General features: G+C 37.5%; 1 protein-coding gene across 1 annotated transcript in view; it reads left to right on the forward strand.

Annotated features, from left to right (window-relative positions):
* Positions 1-13,725, forward strand: part of LOC126108376 (uncharacterized) — a 128,710-nt gene extending 114,985 nt beyond the window's left edge. Inside the window, exons 7-9 of the mRNA XM_049913589.1 lie at positions 3,509-3,655; positions 13,344-13,545; positions 13,615-13,725. Of these exons, the coding sequence (XP_049769546.1) occupies positions 3,509-3,655; positions 13,344-13,545; positions 13,615-13,725 (460 nt within the window). The remainder of the gene's footprint in view (positions 1-3,508; positions 3,656-13,343; positions 13,546-13,614) is intronic.
* The last annotated feature ends 6,704 nt before the right edge of the window (positions 13,726-20,429 follow it).

Genomic DNA, 20,429 nt, shown 5'->3' on the forward strand with positions numbered 1-20,429 from the left:
TGTACTGAGAAATGCACCCATAAAGATCTTCCCACCAAGTAGACACCTGCATAACAACTTAATTGAATAGGTTGAGGGATTGTGTGGGAGGAGAGGATCAAATGAGATTTTTCTGACACTAGGAATCCTTCTGATTTCTCTTATAAGTAATACTTTGGCTAAGTGATATGCTCTCAGCATGTCTTTTTGAAGGCATAAACAACCCTTTTGTTCCATATATTCTGCACAATGGATGGTGCTGCTTCAAGTAAAAGGGTCCCTTGGAGAAATCACTTTTGTGGACATTCCCAAAGTACATATTTTATCTAGACATTAATGAATACATGACCTGAAAATTTTTGAGAAATCCACTCTTGCTGTGCAACAGATGCATCCATATGTAAATTTTAGAAACAGTAAGCTATAGTAATTAAAGTAACTGATGGTAGTTGTTGCAGAAGCAAAGGAATTCCTGGCTTCAGATGGCAAACACACTTATACACAATGTGTGAGCTGCAGAAGCAATTGTTTAAGTAACAGAGAAAATAGTGTCTTCGGTTTTGCACCTATTGAAGTATTTCATTCTTTTTTGAAAGATTTGAGGTCAATCAATACAGGTTTTAAAATGATATTGATGCCAAGAAGAAACAAAATGGATGAAAACTGTTTGTAATTAAAATATAGTTGGCCTCTAAGTTATAGAGAAAAATACTATACAACTTTAACAGTAATTTAGAAAAATGCTTCCATTTATGAGAACTAACAGGAAAGGGACCTCCATTAGGCTGTAAGTATAATGAAATCGTCATTAAATGAATTTAGAAGAAAAATAAAAAAAATAGATATTCACATTACAATTCTACATGATCTCCATTCAGATATAAATATTTATCATATCTCTTAACAAACAACAAAAAGACTGACACAAATAAAGCTATTGGCCAGTAAACTCCCCCCCCCCCCCCCACACACACACACACACACTCACCCATGACTGCAGTCTCAGGCAACTGTGTGTGTGTGGGGGGGGCGTGCGTATTTGTATTTTTGACGAAGGCCTTATTGCCCGAAAGCTTTATTTGTGAGTCTTTTTGTTGTGCCTATCTGCGACTCAGCATCTCCGCTTATATGGTGAGTAGCAACTTTCCTTTTCATAATAATGTTACATTCCATCCTGGATTTTCCATTGCTCGAATTGATGCATCCCTGTACATAAAATTAAGCCCCTTAAAACTACAAATAATCAGTGGGAGCACCTTGAAGTTCTTCATTGGAGTTAAAGCCCTGAGAGCTAACCTGCTTTTCCATGCGTGTTAAGAAATGGAAATCACTTGGAGCCAAGTTATCACTGTTGGATGATCACTCAGAATATTGCTGTATAAACTGGTAGAACAATTGTTCCATTTGATGTCCTGAGTGTGGCTGACAGTTGTGCAAAAATATATGAACAGTCAGGAGACTATATTACTTGTTTTGAATGCCTTACAGTAGGCTTCAGAACTGATTTTCCTTATTTGATCCACAAAGCCACAAATAGGAATCCTTCATCATTCCAAACCGTTTGTGAATCATAATTGTTTATTCACTCTGAGAAATCTTAGGAAAGCTGTCTAATATCAAATATATCTTTAAAAACTCATATTTGTTGATTTTTTCATCAGTTTTCTGTACTGTTTTGTTGATGAGAGACATCATTTTCCATCAGTAATCAGCAGCATCACAGACATTTGTCTTTCCTGTATCAAACATATGACACTATTCACATACCACACCTTCATTTATCACTTTTGTGCAATATAAGGTGCAAACTTTGTGAAAAATGTCAACAAGTTTTGAGATTTTTTTGCCAGGAAAAACTGTATGACTGAATGGAGTTTACATTTGGCAGGATTTTTAATTGCAATGCACATTTAGAGCAGCTACTGAAAGCAAATGAGAGAGAATGTGGCTTCCATCTGTCACAGCTATTAGCACACTGATCTACTGCATGAGTCAGCACAGTGACTGTTCTGTTCTTACCACCACTTCCCTTGCTGCCTGAAAACAGGGTACTATCTGGACAGCCCTCATAGCTAGTCAGGTATTGTGATTACCAAAAATTAGCAAAAAATTCTTCTGTTTAACTGACAACTTATATAAAATTTCTGATGTTGAAACTAGCGTGTATGGTGCAGACAAGTTTAATATGTGAAACTGCAGTGTTGTTCATAGTCGTTGGGGAGAGAGATAATGTGAATTGTCCAGACCTGAGCCACACCAAAAATTGTCTGCCCAGAAATGCGTTTAGGTGTAGATGCATGCATGTTAAGAATATTGTTGCAGTTCTGGAACATTTATTCAATTTTTAATTCCTTTTAGTTTTGGTGTGCAGCTTGGTATTTGCCTTATCTCCCCAATGACGCACAACAATGCTGGCATGGTTGTGGTAGCTATTCTCTCTCTGTGTTGACTTCATCTCTGAAAAGGTCCATTTAAAAATGCAGATCCTCATTGCATTGGGAGGTGGATATTAGGATGTTGCTCTGTAAGAGAGTGAAACCTTGTGACTTCTGCATATTATAACGTTTAATTAAAACAGTACTGGGAGAGTGCAGTTACATACATCTTTATCACACCATATAAATAGACCAACCAACACTGAGATTGGTGAGGGGGAGGCAATTGAGGTATGTAAAATAACTGACATTTTAGACCTCATTTTTTTGTCTTCTTTCTTAGATGTACTGATACCTCTCTACAATATCTTTGGCACACGGGAATGTTGCAAGATATTTATTTATTTGTGAAGGCCTTTTAAAGAACCTACACATGTTCCAGGTTCTGTCACTGAAGATAAGTTGCTGATGAGTTAGAAAACAATGAATGCTTTAACTGTGTAGGGTGGAAAAAATAATGCTTCTCTTTGGGTGTTTTTAGCCACTGTTGTTTCAGAGAAACATTTGGAGACATAAAATAAGCATTTGTGTATGTACTAGATGGAATTAATCTTGATTTTTTGGATCCACAATGGCTAGTCAATAGTGTAAATGTATCTAAGAAGTTGACTAAATTCTTCTCTCTCCAGGCCTCAATGCCCCATCACCTGTTTCCCATAAGTATAACAAAATTTTTCTACATTAATTTACCAGACACAGGTGACAGTTGTGTAGGGATGCAGGTAATTGTAATTTGTAGGCACCAGATGCTTCACCCAATGTTTGGCTGTACTCATAGAAGTTATTGGTTCTTGAATGCTTGCCTGCTTTCTTGACACTCTGTACAAGTTACAAATTGTCTCCTACTATTCTTTTGCTGATGACTTAGCTATAGACAAGACATTGTGATCACAAGTAGTCCCAACTTGACTCTCAAATACTGTGTGTGTGTGTGTGTGTGTGTGTGTGTGTGTGTGGTTGGGGGGGTGGGGGTGGGTTTGGGGTTGGGGGTGGGAGGGGGGGGGGAAGTGTTTTGTTGCACCACCAACCCCCCTTCTAACTTGTGTCTCTGTACTGTTTATCTGAGAGGCATCATATTGTGTATGATTTTACAGGTTGCCGGATAAGGATGGAAACAAAATTTCAGACACAGAATCCAGGTGCCAGTGTTCTGCAGACAGCCCAATCTCCTCTTCTACTCCAGAGACAAACTTGTTGTGTACATCTGTTTCCACTAGGAGTTCTGTGGACTCTGATAACAGGTAAAAATCATTCCATTGCTTGTTCTTCAAGTATTGGTATTCACTTTTTTTCCCTTTATAGTCTTCATTCTGTTCTGCTACCTCTGTATTATTGTGTACAGTGTCTCAGCTTGACTATTTGTCTTGTTAATTATGTTTCTTAATAATCATATTACTTTGAAATATTTGTGATCAATGTCATGATATAGAGCTTGTTATTTATGTGTACGAAGGCATGCCTCCAAATTTTTTATTCTGTTCTCAATATCTGTTGAGGTATTGCATGCCATGCATATTACTCCAATGCCTCTTTCCTGGTTCACTGACACAAATTGCAACCCTCTGCCACTAGAAGGCTCCAGATTACAGTGTGGGACATTGTGGTTTGTAATGTTGCTGTGTCACTGCATGAGAAAGATTTTGGTGTGCTCAGGTTTCCAATCTCAGGAAAATGTGCCTCCAATTGAAATCCAAAGAAAAATGTAACAAGTGTACAATGATTATTATACTGACATCAATAAAATAACAGGTGATGAGAGCTGGGGTCACCATTTTGAACTCAAAATAAACAAATAAATAAAAAGAGCACATCAGTTGAATTCTCCCACAAAGTATTTCCGATGGCAAAAACGTTCAAGACCATGCCATCAGCAGGCAAAATCATGCCCAGTGTTCTAGGATGTTCAAGGTGTGCTGCATTTGGAATTCATGCCTAAAGGCATCACCATAAACTCTGAAAGGTACTGTGAGACCCTCAGAAAACTGAAAACATGAATTCAGATTTTCCATCCACACATGAAGTGTCCTCTCCCTTAGCATAACACACGAGCACTGGAATATCTGCAACAATTCAACATCTTAGGTTCACTTTCCTCTATCATTCTCCATACACTCCTGATCTTGCCTCATCCACTTTTCATCTGTTTCCAAAACTAAAAGAACACCTGCAAGGACTTCACTTTGATAGTGATGGAGCAGTGCCAGTAGATGCAAGGTTGTTGCTCCACCAACGATGTCAAATATTCTACAGTGACTGTATCAAGAAACTTTTCTCTTGTTGACAGAAATGTGTTCATCGCCAAGGTGACTATATTGAGAAATAAATGTGTAGATATGAAGAATAAAGATGTAGAATGTTAATAAATTTTGTTTATTTAAAAATCTATGAGAGTATTCACATAAAAAATTTGGAGGCCTTAATTTTCAGCATGCCCTCATAAACTTTGCAGTTTTTTGCTTAAATTTTATGTATTTGCAGAGATGTTATAAACTACTACATTTATTAAAGAACTTGCTAAAGAAAAATACTTTTAATGTGCGTGTAATCATATTGCTATAAGATAATGAGACAGATTGCTTCCCAGTTCGTACCTCATGTAGTACTGCCTATATGCACATACAAAGGTACACAACACTATCCTAGCTGCTGAAAATATTACAAGGTGATCCACAGGATATTGTGAAGTTTAGCAAATGTTTACATCAGTAGAACTATTCTACACACATTGTCATTACTGAAAAGGTGAAATACAAGTTTAGTTTTAGAAAGTGTATCACCCAAATGGCTTTTATCATTGGTGCTGCATTTCTGAAGACATTTGCAGAAGCTCCTCATTATGATCTCTATCATTTCCTGGGAAGTGGTCTCTGACTCTTCATGGAGTGCAGCTTTCACCTCGCCAGTGTTATGGAGTAACTATGAGAAACCACAGAAAAAAATTAGTTACTGAAAGATGAGCTGACCTCACTGGCCATGCTTTGTGTCTGCCAAGTATCAGAGCTTTTGGTTACTGACATGCCTATTCCAATAAAAGTTTGCCTCTTCACACGGCACAAGAATTGTGGGCCACCCTTTAGTTCCTTTCTTAGTGAAGAGAGTGGGAGAGGTTAAGAATTGTTAAAAAGATAAGACAGACCACTCAGATGCTAGGGTAAGAGGGAGATCCTGTTGGGAAGATGAGGGGAGACAAAAAGCGTTTCCCATACTGGGTGCTGCCTCACATCCCTGACTTCCTCTGGCACATCCATACGATTACTGAATTTATGCATGCGTCATGGACCAACTAAGTCTCAACTCATCTTTACTATGAAACCTCCAAGTAGACACTCTTTCTAAACTGCAGAACTGCTGTCTGTTAGAAACTTTATTTCTGTCAAAAGGAGAGTTTTAATTTTAATCTAATAATTGTGTACACACATTTCCCTGCATTAAACTCTGTTCTCTATGTAGAATAGCAAAGATTTTTTTCTTCCAAAATGGTAATTGTCTAGAATGAAATTCTAGAAACATCCCCCAGGCTGTGGCTAAGCCATGTCTCTGCAATATCCTTTCTTTCAGGAGTGCTAGTTCTGCAAGGTTTGCAGGAGAGCTTCTGTAAAGTTTGGAAGGTAGGAGACGAGGTACTGGCAGAAGTAAAGCTGTGAGGACGGGGCGTGAGTCATGCTTGGGTAGCTCAGTCAGTAGAACACTTTCCTGTAAAAGGCAAAGGTCCCGAGTTCGAGTCTCGGTCCGGTACACAGTTTTAATCTGCCAGGAAGTTTGGTAATTGTCTATTGTACAGTTATTCTCAAAATAATATATTTTATCAGTGAATCAATATTCTGTGAGGCTACTGTTAAGGCTCTTGAATGTCTACATACATGCATTCAAAATATACACACAGTTCTACTTTTTTTATTTCTTCAGCTCGGTATTTTTTGCCTTGTAGAGTTACAAAAATATTGATATATGTATTGGCAATATTTTATTCAAAGATACATTGTTAGTGAAAATGCAAAATTTAGTGCCAATTTTTTTATTTATTATTATGTTTTTTCACAATTTTCATTAAATATTTGAAATAGTTTTTTTGAAATTATAGTACAGTATAATTTTATTTTCACTGTGTGAAGGAGTCTTACTACTTTTGAGCTTTCATCACATCCAGTCTTTCTCTTTGACTGTGTGCAGCATTAATAACAAATTTTTAATGCTATTTGTGTTTTTTTTTCTTCACACTGGCATTCTTTAAAAATATTCTCTGAAACTGATGAACAAAAATCTAAATGACAAGATTGGTTTTTGCCATAGGCTGATACGCGAGGAGAAATGCTGATATAATTGGTGCTCAGTACTACCAACAGTAACTGCAACATTTAACTTCACATGCCATTTTGACACTATGACTGCCAGTTCACTGGTATTGCTAAAATGAAAAAACAGGAAAGTCAACTTGAAGTGTTAAGACAAATTCGATATGTGACGAAACTAAATGATGGGCCCATCAGATGCCTTTTATTGTGCCACTCACAGGTGCAATTCTCAGCAAAGTAGTTATCGCCAAGTGTGAATGTGCATTGTTTCCTTTTAGTTATTGCTCTAAGAGGGATAAGCAGGTTGCTAGCTTCTTGATGTACAGAATTTCTAATGATAAGTCAATACTTAAATATACAGCTCTAAAACTGGCAGTATATTTACAATGTGCAGCCGTCAATTTTTTTTGGCTGGTACGACGATATATTTTCTGTCAATATATCGGTAATTTTTTCGAATATATTGCGGACCGATAATGATATTTTTTTAAAATATCAATGTATTGGATTCCAGATATCTTTAAAAATATCAGTAGTCCTAGTCAGAATATAAAATAGGGCTACTTAGTTATTCTGTGTCTATAAAGTTGGTTGTTATTTTGATGTCACAGATAGATGTGTTGAGTTTCATTAAAAGATCCATGATTTCATTGTTCCACATTATATTCTGACTCCGTTTCATATATTTATTTACTTGTCATGCAGTATTTCTAATAGCAAAGTTTCAAACATGGCTGCTTGGTTCAGTGACCATTTCTAAATTAAAATTGAAACAAGTCAGCCCTCAGTCACAATTAAATCACCTGGAAGGTGTACACGATCAAAGGCAGAGCCATTTGTGAAAGCACCCACGTTATTTACCAACTGACCTGCCTACACTGTGAAGCTTTCTATGTGGGAATGACCAGCAAGAAACTGTCCATTCACATGAACGGACACAGGCAGACAGTGTTTGTTGGTAATGAGGATCACTCTGTGGCTAAACATGCCTTGGTGCACAGCCAGCACATCTTGACACAGTGTTACATTGTCCGGGTTATCTGGATACTTCCCACTGACACCAACCTATCAGAACTCCAGAGATGGTAACTTGCCCTTCAATATATCCTCTCTTCCCATTATCCACCAGGCCTCAACCTCCGCTAATTTCAAGTTGCCACCGCTCATACCTCACCTGTCATTCAAAAACGTCTTTGCCTTTGTACTTCCGCCTCGACTATGTGTGTGTGTGTGTGTGTGTGTGTGTGTGTGTGTGTGTGTGTGTGTGTGTGTGAGAGAGAGAGAGAGAGAGAGAGAGAGAGAGAGAGAGAGAGAGAGAGAGAGAGAGAGAGAGAGTGTGTGTGTGTGTGTGTGTGTGTGTGTGTGTGTGTGTATACCTGTCCCTTTTTCCCCCTAAGGTAAGTCTTTCTGCTCCCGGGATTGGAATGACTCCTTACCCTCTCCCTTAAAACCCACATCCTTTCGTCTTTCCCTCTCCTTCCCTCTTTCCTGATGAAGCAACCATGGGTTGTGAAAGCTTGAATTTTGTGTGTGTGTGTGTGTGTGTGTGTGTGTGTGTTTGTGTTTGTTAGTGTCTCTATCAACATACCAATGCTTTTGTTTGGTAAGTTACATCATCTTTGTTTTTAGATATAAAAGACGGTGTTTTATTGACAGGACACTTAGAAAATGTAACAGATTAGCTAAGGAGACTGCTTACACTACACTTGTCCATCCTCCTGTGTGGTGTGGGATCCTTACCAGATAGGATTGACACAGTACATCAAAAAAGTTCAAAGAAGGACTACACATTTTCTATTATTGCAAAATATGGGAGAGAGTGTCACTGAAATGATACAGGATTCGGGCTGGACATCATTAAAACAAAGGAATTTTTAGTTGTGATGGAATCTTCTCACCAAATTCCAATCACCAACTTTCTTCTCCAAATGTGAAAATATTTTGTTGACAGTGGCCTACAAAGGGAGAACTGATTACCATGATAAAATAAGAAAAATCAGAGCTCATATGGAAAGATATAGGTGTTCATTCTTTCCGCATGCTGTACAAGATTGGAATAATAGAGAATTGTGAAGGTGGTTCAATGAACCCTCTGCCTGGCACTTAAATGTGATTTGCAGATGATCCATGTAGATATAGATGTAGATGTACTAATTAAGTATGTAAAGATTGTCTTTAAAGAAACATTTACATCTTCAGCTACATCCCCTCTAAATGTGACACTTTACATTATTTTGGTTAGACAGGTATGAAGAAGAGTTACTGGCAGGATTTCCAATATTATAACACTTGAGCTTCTGCAAGAGTGTACAGTGGGCTGCACAATCAAATGCAATTCACAAGGCACAGAAAATAACATTGCCACATAAATTTTGTGTAATGAGATTTGTGAATTCAAAAATATGTTGTGTGTAGACCTCCATTTTGAAATCCAAATTGTGCATATGTATCTTATTTTGAGAGAAGTGTGCTGTGTATGTCATATTTTCCAGTATGTTTGAGAAGGCAGTAAGCAGAGGGACTGGTGAAGAATTATTAGTATCTGTCTTATCATTGTTCTTGTAAAAGAGTATGACAGTTGTGTATTTCAGTCTGTCTGGATATATCCACTGCAGTAGTGATGCATGTTGCATTGAATACATTGCTTATATACGCAATATAGTAAGTTGCTTGAGGAGTCAGTAAATAGGATAGAATGCTCCTAATTTTTTGGGGTGCATATTCATGAAAACATGATCTGGAAGAAGCAAATTACTTAGCTTCTCAAACAATTAACTTCAGCTAATTTTGCTCTTTGTGTAATTGCTATTCTTGTTAAGAAATGTACTAACCTGCTAACAAATTTTGCATATTTCCACTCAGTATTGTCTTATGGAATAACTTTCTGGGGTAACACACAACTTAGAAAGAAAGCATTTACTGCACAAAAGTGAGCTGTAAGAATAATATGTGGTGTTTACCCACACATGTCATGTAGATACCTCCTCAAGGTGCTAGACATTTTAACTGCACAGCCAAAATATGATTACATGTATTTGCTAAAGAAATTTGTCATAAATAATCAGTCATAATTTGAGAAGAACACTGATGTTCATTTCTACAACATTTGAGTAAAAAAAGATCTTTATTACTTGTTAAAGCTGTCAGTAGCTCAGAAAAGATTTCAGTATGCAGCAAGAAAAAAAAAATCTTTGATAATTATCTGATAACAGAAAATGTCTGACAGGCAGCAAAGCCAGTGTCATATCTAACCTAAAATAATTTCTCAAACAGTGGAAACTCCAGGTAGGAATATGAACAATGTAAGAAAGGGCAGATTGCTACTTATCGTAAAGGAGACATGCCATGCTGCAGACAGGCACGATTAAGACACACTCACATATAGCTTTCAGCCAGAGCCTTCATCAGTAAACACACACACACACACACACACACACACACACACACACACACACACACACACACACACACACACACACACACACACACCTGACACACATATGGCTGCCAAATCTAGCATCTTGGGCCCAAGATGATGGCGTGCGTGGGTGTGCGTGCGCCTTTATGTGTCTTTGCTGATGGAGGCTGTGGCCAAAAGCTCTATGTGAGTGCGTCTTAATCGTGCCTGTCTGCACCATGGCACATCTCCTTTACGGTAAGTAGCAATCTGTCTTTTCCTACATTGCTAAAATCGTTTCTCCTGGACAACTCTTGTTTCAAGGAAAAATTTCTGCTCAAAATCTGGTAATCTGTAAAAAAAAAAAAAAAAAAAAAATAAAGATTTTTAACCACAGTTGCATGAGGGGGAATGAAAATTAATGTGTGCACTAATGTTAACAATAATCATGTATACATATCGTATAAACTGAGTCATTCCACATCATTTCGATGAAAGAATCGTTCAAATGACCAATGGAACTTGTGTCTAATTAATGAACTAACTAAATAACTGGGATATTAAGTCCATGGGAATTTTTACTTTTGATGAACTCAGTTAATTCTTAATTTCTTGACAGATCACAGATTAATTATGATTTGCCTCTGTGTAAGTGCCATTACTTCTTTAATGTATTCTACAATTTGGCCCCTTAGACTGTGCATAACCATCTTCTGAGCTACTTGTAGGAAATGATTATAAAATATCCTTGCTGCCTGACTGGTATAATTTATTAATGGCCTCTTTGTAGTAAAAAATAAAAAATTAAAAAAAAGTCGTCATATTTCTTAACTGATTCAGCATACCTACAACCTAGTGCCAATAAAGATTCAATTTTATTTCAGTTATTAATTTCAGACAATGTACAGAGGTTTTTTGAATTTTTATCACTTCCCTTCAGATAGTAGATTCCCATGACTGTCCTTTGCTGTTTGTGCTATCTGTTCCATAAACTTTTGCTTTCCTTACACATGATATTTTGATTTTGTAATCTGAGGCTTTTTTGGTGTTTTATTAATGTTATATTTTACTGTTTTCTACAGAAATCATCTATTGGAGATTGGTATAAATCAATCTGTGAATACTGGGTGATCAAAAAGTCAGTATAAATTTGAAAAATTAATAAACCATGGAATAATGTAGATAGAGAGGAAAAAATTGACACACATGCTTGGAATTACATGGGGTTTTATTAGTACAAAATGTCCAACAGATGGCACTGGACAGCAAAACGTCAGTGACTACACATGACAATCGTGTATAAAAGGAGCTGTAATGAGAGAGAGAATCAGATGCGCCAGAAGTCGCGGTATGTTGACGTTACCTGAAAAGGCGCTTTTAGTGAAACTATATTATCAGAATGGGGAATGTGATACGATCCTATCGCCATAGGAAGGGGATTCCATGGGTTGTTTAGACGATAGACCCCATAGTGGCAGACCGAGCACAAGGTGTAATGCTGCTGAGACAGTTCAGGAAGAAATGGAGACTGTAGTGGGGTCGTCTTACGGGGAAGTCAGCACTCGTGCAGTCGCACGTCACAGCAGCATTTTATACACTACTGTTTGGTTGGCACTGAGGTGTACCTTCCAATGCTATCTGTACAAAATCCATTGGCATCATGAACTGAGACCTGGCGATTTAGTGAAGCGGAGGGCATTTGCAGTGTGGGCGTTTCAAAAGATGGTGGAAGATGACAATTGGTTGAGTAACATGTTGTGGACCGACGAAGCTCATTTCATGCTCCGAGGGTCTGACAATGCCCACAACTGCAGAATTTGGGCTACTGAAAATCCTAGAACTGTCATGAAAACTCCATTGTGTGATGAGAAAGTCATGGTATGGGTTGGATTTACCACATCTATTGTTATTGGGCCTTTTTTCTTCAAGGAAATGCGTGATTCTGGTTTTGTAACTGCTACCGTGATGGGTGAGAGGTACACCGATATGTTACAGAATCACATCATCCCCAGCCTGGCTGATAAACACCTGTTGGAACATACAATGTTTATACAGGATGGCGCTCCAACCCATATAGCTAGACGCGTGAAAGATCTCTTGCACGCGTCGTTTGGTGATGATCGTGTGCTCAGCCGCCACTTTCGTCATGCTTGGCCTCCCAGGTCCCCAGACCTCAGTCCGTGCGATCATTGGCTTCGAGGTTACCTGAAGTCGCAAGTGTATCGTGATCGACCGACATCTCTAGGGATGCTGAAAGACAACATCCGATGCCAATACCTCACCATAACTCCGGACATGCCTTACAGCAATATTCGAAACGTTATGCCTCGACTACAGCTATTGTTGAGGAATGATGGTGGACATATTGAGCATTTCCTGTAAAGAACATCATCTTTGCTTTGTCTTACTTTGTTATGCTAATTATTGCTATTTTGATCAGATGAAGTGCCATCTGTCGGACATTTTTTGAACTTTTATATTTTTTTGGTTCTAATAAAACCGCATGTCATTCCAAGCATGTGTGTCAATTTGTACCTCTCTATCTACATTATTCCGTAATTTATTCAGTTTTCAAATTTATACTGACTTTTTGATCACCCGGTACATTTAATCTGAAAGTGTGATCTGTCACATTGAACCCATCTCTCCAATCAGCTTTGAAATTTCCTATTTTCTGTTCTGTAATACTCTGTTTTTCCATATTACCATCAGGTAAGTCATTTAGGATGGAGAGTTGCTTGTTGTGGTCAGGTGGGTCATTCTCTTCTTGGTAGACTTACCTACTTAAATGTTGTCATAAATGTTCTACTTACCTGTGTAATATTGGTGGGAAATTTAACTACAGAATGCAGATTATAAGTGTTAAGCAATATTGTTGAATTCATTCTTGTGTCAGAATCTTTCATAAAAGTAATATTAAAATCTTCACATACTATCTAGCGCTTTACTCGCTTTGAAGCATTTTAATATTAAAATAATGTTGTTACTATTAGTTTTATTTTGATTATAATCAAATTATATACCATAATTTTTGGTGTTTCTTCTATATCTGAATCAAATGAATTGCAAATGTGCATTTGAGGCAAACAAATCACAACTTTTATATGCAGAAGCTGTGTGTTGTATAGCCACACTGTGTTATCCTGTGTATCCTGATCATGGAAACAAGTAAACGACCAACTTATTATATATTGTCTCACGTATAAAAAATCATTGTGTATGTTGCAGACTTCCTGGCAGTGTTTCAGATCATACTGAGGGAGATGCAGAACAGGATGTTATTCCTGTTAGAAATGTCTTTGTTGAAGAAAGCCATCTTCCTCCTTTGGGTGTGATAAATCACCCACCTGTAGCTGTAGGAGATTCTGCATATATCATGAAGGACATAAGACACCCATGGGTTCTTGCGACAGTACAGGATATTGTGCCACAAAATAATCAGGTCAGTTGCTTACACCCCTAGTAATTCTTCATGATCAGTTGATTAAGAGAGAACTTGTATTTGTGACAGGAAGCATATAGTGCATGGAACAGTAAAGTTTTCTGTCCTTACATATTATCACACGCCAGGTTTATTTTTGATTTAGTTAAGAGTGCATATAATCAGACTTTTGTTACTTAGGCTACCATTATTTATGTTGCTTATATCTGCAGTTATTGTGGAAGTTTGTATGGCAATTAGTGTGCTGTAAACATGTAGATGTGTACTCAGATAGCCAATATTTACCATTGATACTGATTTTACTGTTTTGATCACAAAAGATGCAGTTGTTTGCACACTGATTGCTTGCAAGTTACCTGATCTGCTATAACATTCAGTTATCAAACCAGCTTCCAAATGAAATTTTGGCATTTTATGATGTATACATTAAAGTGAAAGATCTTCATTTTTTACATCTCACTGAATAGTTGGTTGGTTTTGATTGGATTAGAAATAGAAATAGACACTTATGTAAATAACAGATATGCCTTAGACATTTGTTAATGTCTGCGCAATGCTGTGGTAGTTAAATAAAGCTAATGGTGTACCTCATTTTATTACTTTGTAAACCACTATACATTTACATTTTACACATATAATCAAAAATTTAGCCCATTGTTATGGTAGTTGGGATAAGTAATCTTGAAAATTTTGGACTCGACACTGATTGTAGTTGATTTTGATAATTTAAATATAATCTTCCCACTTTACACTCACACACCAGCCCTAATGGTACTGGCAGTGTCCTGCTCGAACAGTATATCATTCCTAGTTTTCATCCTATATTCATATTTTTCTTACATGCAACACCTTAAGGACAGATTCAAGTTGTTCTGATGGCAGCAATCATTGTTGGCATGTACCTTTCAGATATTACATATGCTAGAAATTTGTGCTTTAATTTTCTGAAAAGAAATTAAAACTGAAACATAGAAATGATTGATTATAACAGATGACAGGTTTCAAAAAAATTCTGCTTTTTAACTGTATTATGTAAGGGGCATTCAAAAAGAAACAACCTGGAGGCATACAGTACCTGTATGTTAGAAGTATTGACCCTGGCTGTTGAGACACTTGTTCCACTGTGACACAAGGCGGTGAATGGATGTCTCATAAAATTCCCGCGGCTGCAATGTTAACCAGTTCCACACGTACAGCTGGATGTCATCATCCACATGAGTACTTGAAAGGGAACCAAAAATGGCTTAATCACAGGGAGAGAGATCCGGACTGTATGGAGGGTGGCTGAGAACCTCCCATTTGAATTTCTGTATGAGTGCTGCGACTGTGTTCTCTGTATGAGACTTTGCATTGTCGTGGAGCAGAATGACCCCATGGGTGAAATTGCCTGGTCGTTTTGATTTGATCGCTTGGCAAAGGGTAGTCAAGGTTTGTGAGTAATGCTGGGCATTTTCTGTTGTCCATGCTGCAGGAAGTGAATCAGAAGGAAGGAATTTTTGGTCCCCTTAATACAGCTCTGAGGGGCAAACGATTCACCTCGCATGACGACATCCAGCTGTACGTTTGGAACTGTTTTAACATCACAGTCCCTGGAATTTTATGAGACAGTCATTCATCATCTTGTGTCACAGTGTGACAAGTATCTCAACAGCCGGGGTCAAAACTTCTAACATACATGCACTGGTTTCTGTAATTATGCCTCCAGCTCATTTCTTTTTGAATGTCACTTGTATTTATAATTATTAATCATACTTCTAAGTCATTTGAAGTATACTGAGGATATCCAGTTCAGCCACAGGTTGGAATAAGAAAATTTTATGTAATGTTAAACAGAGAGATTAATTTCAAAATGTAATATGTTTTGACTTATTACACAAATATACAACTGTTTATTTACTGCATGATATTGTTTATTGGCGCTGAAAAGTCTTTTTGCATCCATCAAGAAATCACAACAAAATATGAATATAGTAATCTTTGTACAATGGTAAAAAATGGAAAGCTCATTTGAGAGATAAGAAGAGTACGCTTGAAAATTTTTTCGGATTGAGTAGTGATTAGTTCATACCCAATAAGAATTATACTCACTGACTGCAATAGTCCACTGTTATCTTTTGTTTCCCCATTATTCTCTCACACATGTAGTCACTGACCTGATCTCTATCTTATGGGTGACGTAACATGTCTCACCACTTCAACAGACCACATATTAGATCACACATGAAGAACATTAAATCCTTCTATGAATCTGTGTGAGTCTGAAGCTATTGATTAAAGCACATATATCCTAAAGATATGCAGTACAGATACTGTGAGAGTATGCTGCAGCAATTACACTCTGTGTTATCTCCTCTACACCATCAGTGCAAATTCACAACATGGTACAAGGTTTTCTATTGCCTCCCATCTTTCTCTGATAGGTCTTTAAACTCTGACTCATAATCAGCATGTTACTCTTGCAGGTAAGTATTTATTATTTACAAAGATATATGGCTTATTAAAAATAAATGGTGTAAGTAGAATAAATATTACACAGATTGTCACATTTCACCATAAAAACATTCAGTTACACATTTCAACACATTGTGTAATTAGTGTTTATCTGAGATTTGTTGTGATTTTGATTTGTGACATGAATGCAGATATTTTATTGTGATAAAGATCTATTACAGCTTTGAATAAATTTTGATGATAGTCATTTGAACAAAGTGTTTTTGTGACAGAAACCATGAATTATTACTTTTTCTTATTTAACAGTACTGCCTCATTCTAGTTTTGGACTTAATTAATAAATTAAAAACTATTATTGGAATTAAATATGAACTGCTTAAATTCTTGCTTGTTTACATACAAGGAATTTTTTTATTTGAGAGGAGAGCTGCATCCCAGTTTCAGTGTGTTTTCAAATTAGTGATGAGATCAGTGAATATTTAGTAAGGCTAAAGAATATTATGGCGTTCTACGGATTGGAGCGTGGAATGTCAGATCCCTTAATCGGGCAGGTAGGTTAGAAAATTTAAAAAGGGAAATGGATAGGTTAAAGTTAGGTATAGTGGGAATTAGTGAAGTTCGATGGCAGGAGGAACAAGACTTCTGGTCAGGTGACTACAGGGTTATAAACACAAAATCAAATAGGGGTAATGCAGGAGTAGGTTTAATAATGAATAGGAAAATAGGAATGCGGGTAAGCTACTACAAACAGCACAGCAGATGATGGATGAGGATGGATGAGGATGGATTTGTAAAGATAAATCCGAAACCGGTCATGGTCTGAAGATAATAAACCTTTTTAAACCATACATGTGGCTGGTAGCTGTTTTTTATATAAATTATAAACCTTAAGTACAACAGCCATGTTTCTTAACATGTCGACTTTCGACAAAATAGTGAACGCATTGTTGTGGCCAAGATAGATATGAAGCCCACACCTACTACAGTAGTACAAGTTTATATGCCATCTAGCTCTGCAGATGATGAAGAAATTGAAGAAATGTATGATGAAATAAAATAAGTTATTCAGATAGTGAAGGGAGATGAAAATTTAATAGTCATGGGTGACTGGAATTCAAGTGTAGGAAAAGGGAGAGAAGTAAATGTAGTTGGTGAATATGGATTGGGGCTAACAAATGAAAGAGGAAGCCGCGTGGTAGAATTTTGCACAGAGCACAACATAATCATAGCTAACACTTGGTTTAAGAATCATGATAGAAGGTTGTATACATGGAAGAACCCTGGAAATACTAAAAGGTATCAGATAGATTATATAATGGTAAGACAGAGATTTAGGAACCAGATTTTAAATTGTAAGACATTTCCAGGGGCAGATGTGGATTCTGACCACAATCTATTGGTTATGAACTGTAGATTAAAACTGAAGAAACTGCAAAAAGGTGGGAATTTAAGGAGATGGGACCTGGATAAACTGAAAGAACCAGAGGCTGTACAGAGTTTCAGGGAGAGCATAAGGGAACAATTGACAGGTATGGGGGAAAGAAATACAGTAGAAGAAGAATGGGTAGCTTTGAGGGATGAAGTAGTGAAGGCAACAGAGGATCAAGTAGGTAAAAAGATGCGGGCTAGTAGAAATCCTTGGGTAACAGAAGAAATATTGAATTTAATTGATGAAAGGAGAAAATATAAAAATGCAGTAAATGAAGCAGGCAAAAAGGAATACAAACGTCTCAAAAATGAGATTGACAGAAAAAGTAAAATGGCTAAGCAGGGATGGCTAGAGGACAAAGGTAAGGATGTAGAGGCTTATCTCACTAGAGGTAAGATAGGTACAGCCTACAGGAAAATTAAAGAGACCTTTGGAGATAAGAGAACCACTTGTATGAACATCAAGAGCTCAGATGGAAACCCAGTTCTAAGCAAAGAAGGGAAAGCAGAAAGGTGGAAGGAGTATATAGACGGTCTATACAAGAGCGATGTACTTGAGGAAAATATTTTGGAAATGGAAGAGGATGTAGATGAAGATGAAATGGGAGATATGATACTGCGTGAAGAGTTTGACAGAGCACTGAAAGACCTGAGTCGGAACAAGGCCCCCGGAGTAGACAATATTCCATTGGAACTACTGATAGCCTTGGGAGAGCCAGTCCTGTCAAAACTCTACCATCTGGTGAGCAAGATGTATGAAACAGGCGAAATACCCTCAGACTTCAAGAAGAATATAATAATTCCAATCCCAAAGAAAGCAGGTGTTGACAGATGTGAAAATTACCGAACAATCAGTTTAATAAGCCACAGCTGCAAAATACTAACACGAATTCTTTACAGACGAATGGAAAAACTAGTAGAAGCCAACCTCGGGGAAGATCAGTTTGGATTCCGTAGAAACATTGGAACACGTGAGGCAATACTGACCTTACGACTTATCTTAGAAGAAAGATTAAGGAAAGGCAAACCTACGTTTCTAGCATTTGTAGACTTAGAGAAAGCTTTTGACAATGTTGACTGGAATACTCTCTTTCAAATTCTAAAGGTGGCAGGGGTAAAATACAGGGAGCAAAAGGCTATTTACAATTTGTACAGAAACCAGATGGCAGTTATAAGAGTTGAGGGACATGAAAGGGAAGCAGTGGTTGGGAAGGGAGTGAGACAGGGTTGTAGCCTCTCCCCAATGTTATTCAATCTGTATATTGAGCAAGCAGTAAAGGAAACAAAAGAAAAATTCGGAGTAGGTATTAAAATCCATGGAGAAGAAATAAAAACTTTGAGGTTCGCTGATGACATTGTAATTCTGTCAGAGACAGCAAAGGACCTAGAAGAGCAGTTGAATGGAATGGACAGCATCTTGAAAGGAAGGTATAAGATGAACATCAACAAAAGCAAAATGAGGATAATGGAATGTAGTCGAATTAAGTCGGGTGATGCTGAGGGAATTAGATTAGGAAATGAGACACTTAAAGTAGTAAGGGAGTTTTGCTATTTGGGGAGCAAAATAACTGATGATAGTCGAAGTAGAGTGGATATAAAATGTAGACTGGCAATGGCAAGGAAAGTGTTTCTGAAGAAGAGAAATTTGTTAACATTGAGTATAGATTTAAATGTCAGGAAGTCATTTCTGAAAGTATTTGTATGGAGTGTAGCCATGTATGGAAGTGAAACATGGACGATAAATAGTTTGGACAAGAAGAGAATAGAAGCTTTCGAAATGTGGTGCTACAGAAGAATGCTGAAGATTAGATGGGTAGATCACATAACTAATGAGGAAGAATTGAATAGGATTGGGGAGAAGAGAAGTTTGTGGCACAACTTGACCAGAAGAAAGGATCAGTTTGGTAGGACATGTTCTGAGGCATCAAGGGATCACCAATTTAGTATTGGAGGGCAGCGTGGAGGGTAAAAATCGTAGAGGGAGACCAATAGATGAATACACTAAGCAGATTCAGAAGGATGTAGGTTGCAGTAGGTACTGGGAGATGAAGAAGCTTGCACAGGATAGAGTAGCATGGAGAGCTGCATCAAACCAGTCTCAGGAATGAAGACCACAACAAGAGCAAAGAATATTAGTCATCTAGGACAAGCTAGGACTGTTACGTATGGCATTGATGTGGGTGTGAACTCAGTGTTGTGGTATGCTGCAACACTGATGACTGTGGAGTGCAAGTCAGTAAAACCATCATGGAATTGAGCCAGGAGGTGTTGAATACATACACAGTCTGCCAACATACAGAGGTAAAGTTGGTGCAGTTTCAAACATAAATGTCACACTAGCAAACTTTGTCAGTGAGACATTGTGTGAAACCCTGGAAGGCTGAGTGGAGCAGCACTGACTGATTACAATATCGTCCCTGGAAGGAAAACTCAAGACACCACTGAAAACATATGTATAATTGCAATACACAACATTAAGAATGTTAACTAGATAGGGATGGGAAGGGTGTTTCATTGTCCAGGAACTATATTGCTGGGTGGTCATGCAGACTGTGAAGCATGAGAACTAACAGTTGCTATACATAGAGCAGCAGAGGTATCAATATCTTTCATGAGAGGAACTGAGCAAAGAGATCTGGGAAACTCAACCAGAGAAGCATGACCCAGGAAGAATGAATCTGAGGGCTGCACACATACGGCCATGTTAAACAACATTTTGAGTAAGAATTATGAAAAACAAACTTGCTAATGGAAACAATTTGTGGAAACTAACTTTACAACCAGTCCTTGGGGAATACCATACATAAGTCAGCAAGAAAATTTTATCACTAACGGTCTTTCCCCTTACTCAAAAGAAATGATGAGAAGGTAACAGAAACTTGTGATTGTCAGATTCTGTGCTAACGGAAATGGTGCTTCCTTACAGTGCAGAACAGAGCAAGTCAAAAGATCAGTACAAATTTCTAACAATGTTATGGCATCACTAAAGAAATAAATAACTTACA

Source organism: Schistocerca cancellata, chromosome 11, assembly GCF_023864275.1.
Source record: "Schistocerca cancellata isolate TAMUIC-IGC-003103 chromosome 11, iqSchCanc2.1, whole genome shotgun sequence".
Taxonomy (NCBI): Eukaryota; Metazoa; Arthropoda; class Insecta; order Orthoptera; family Acrididae; genus Schistocerca; species Schistocerca cancellata.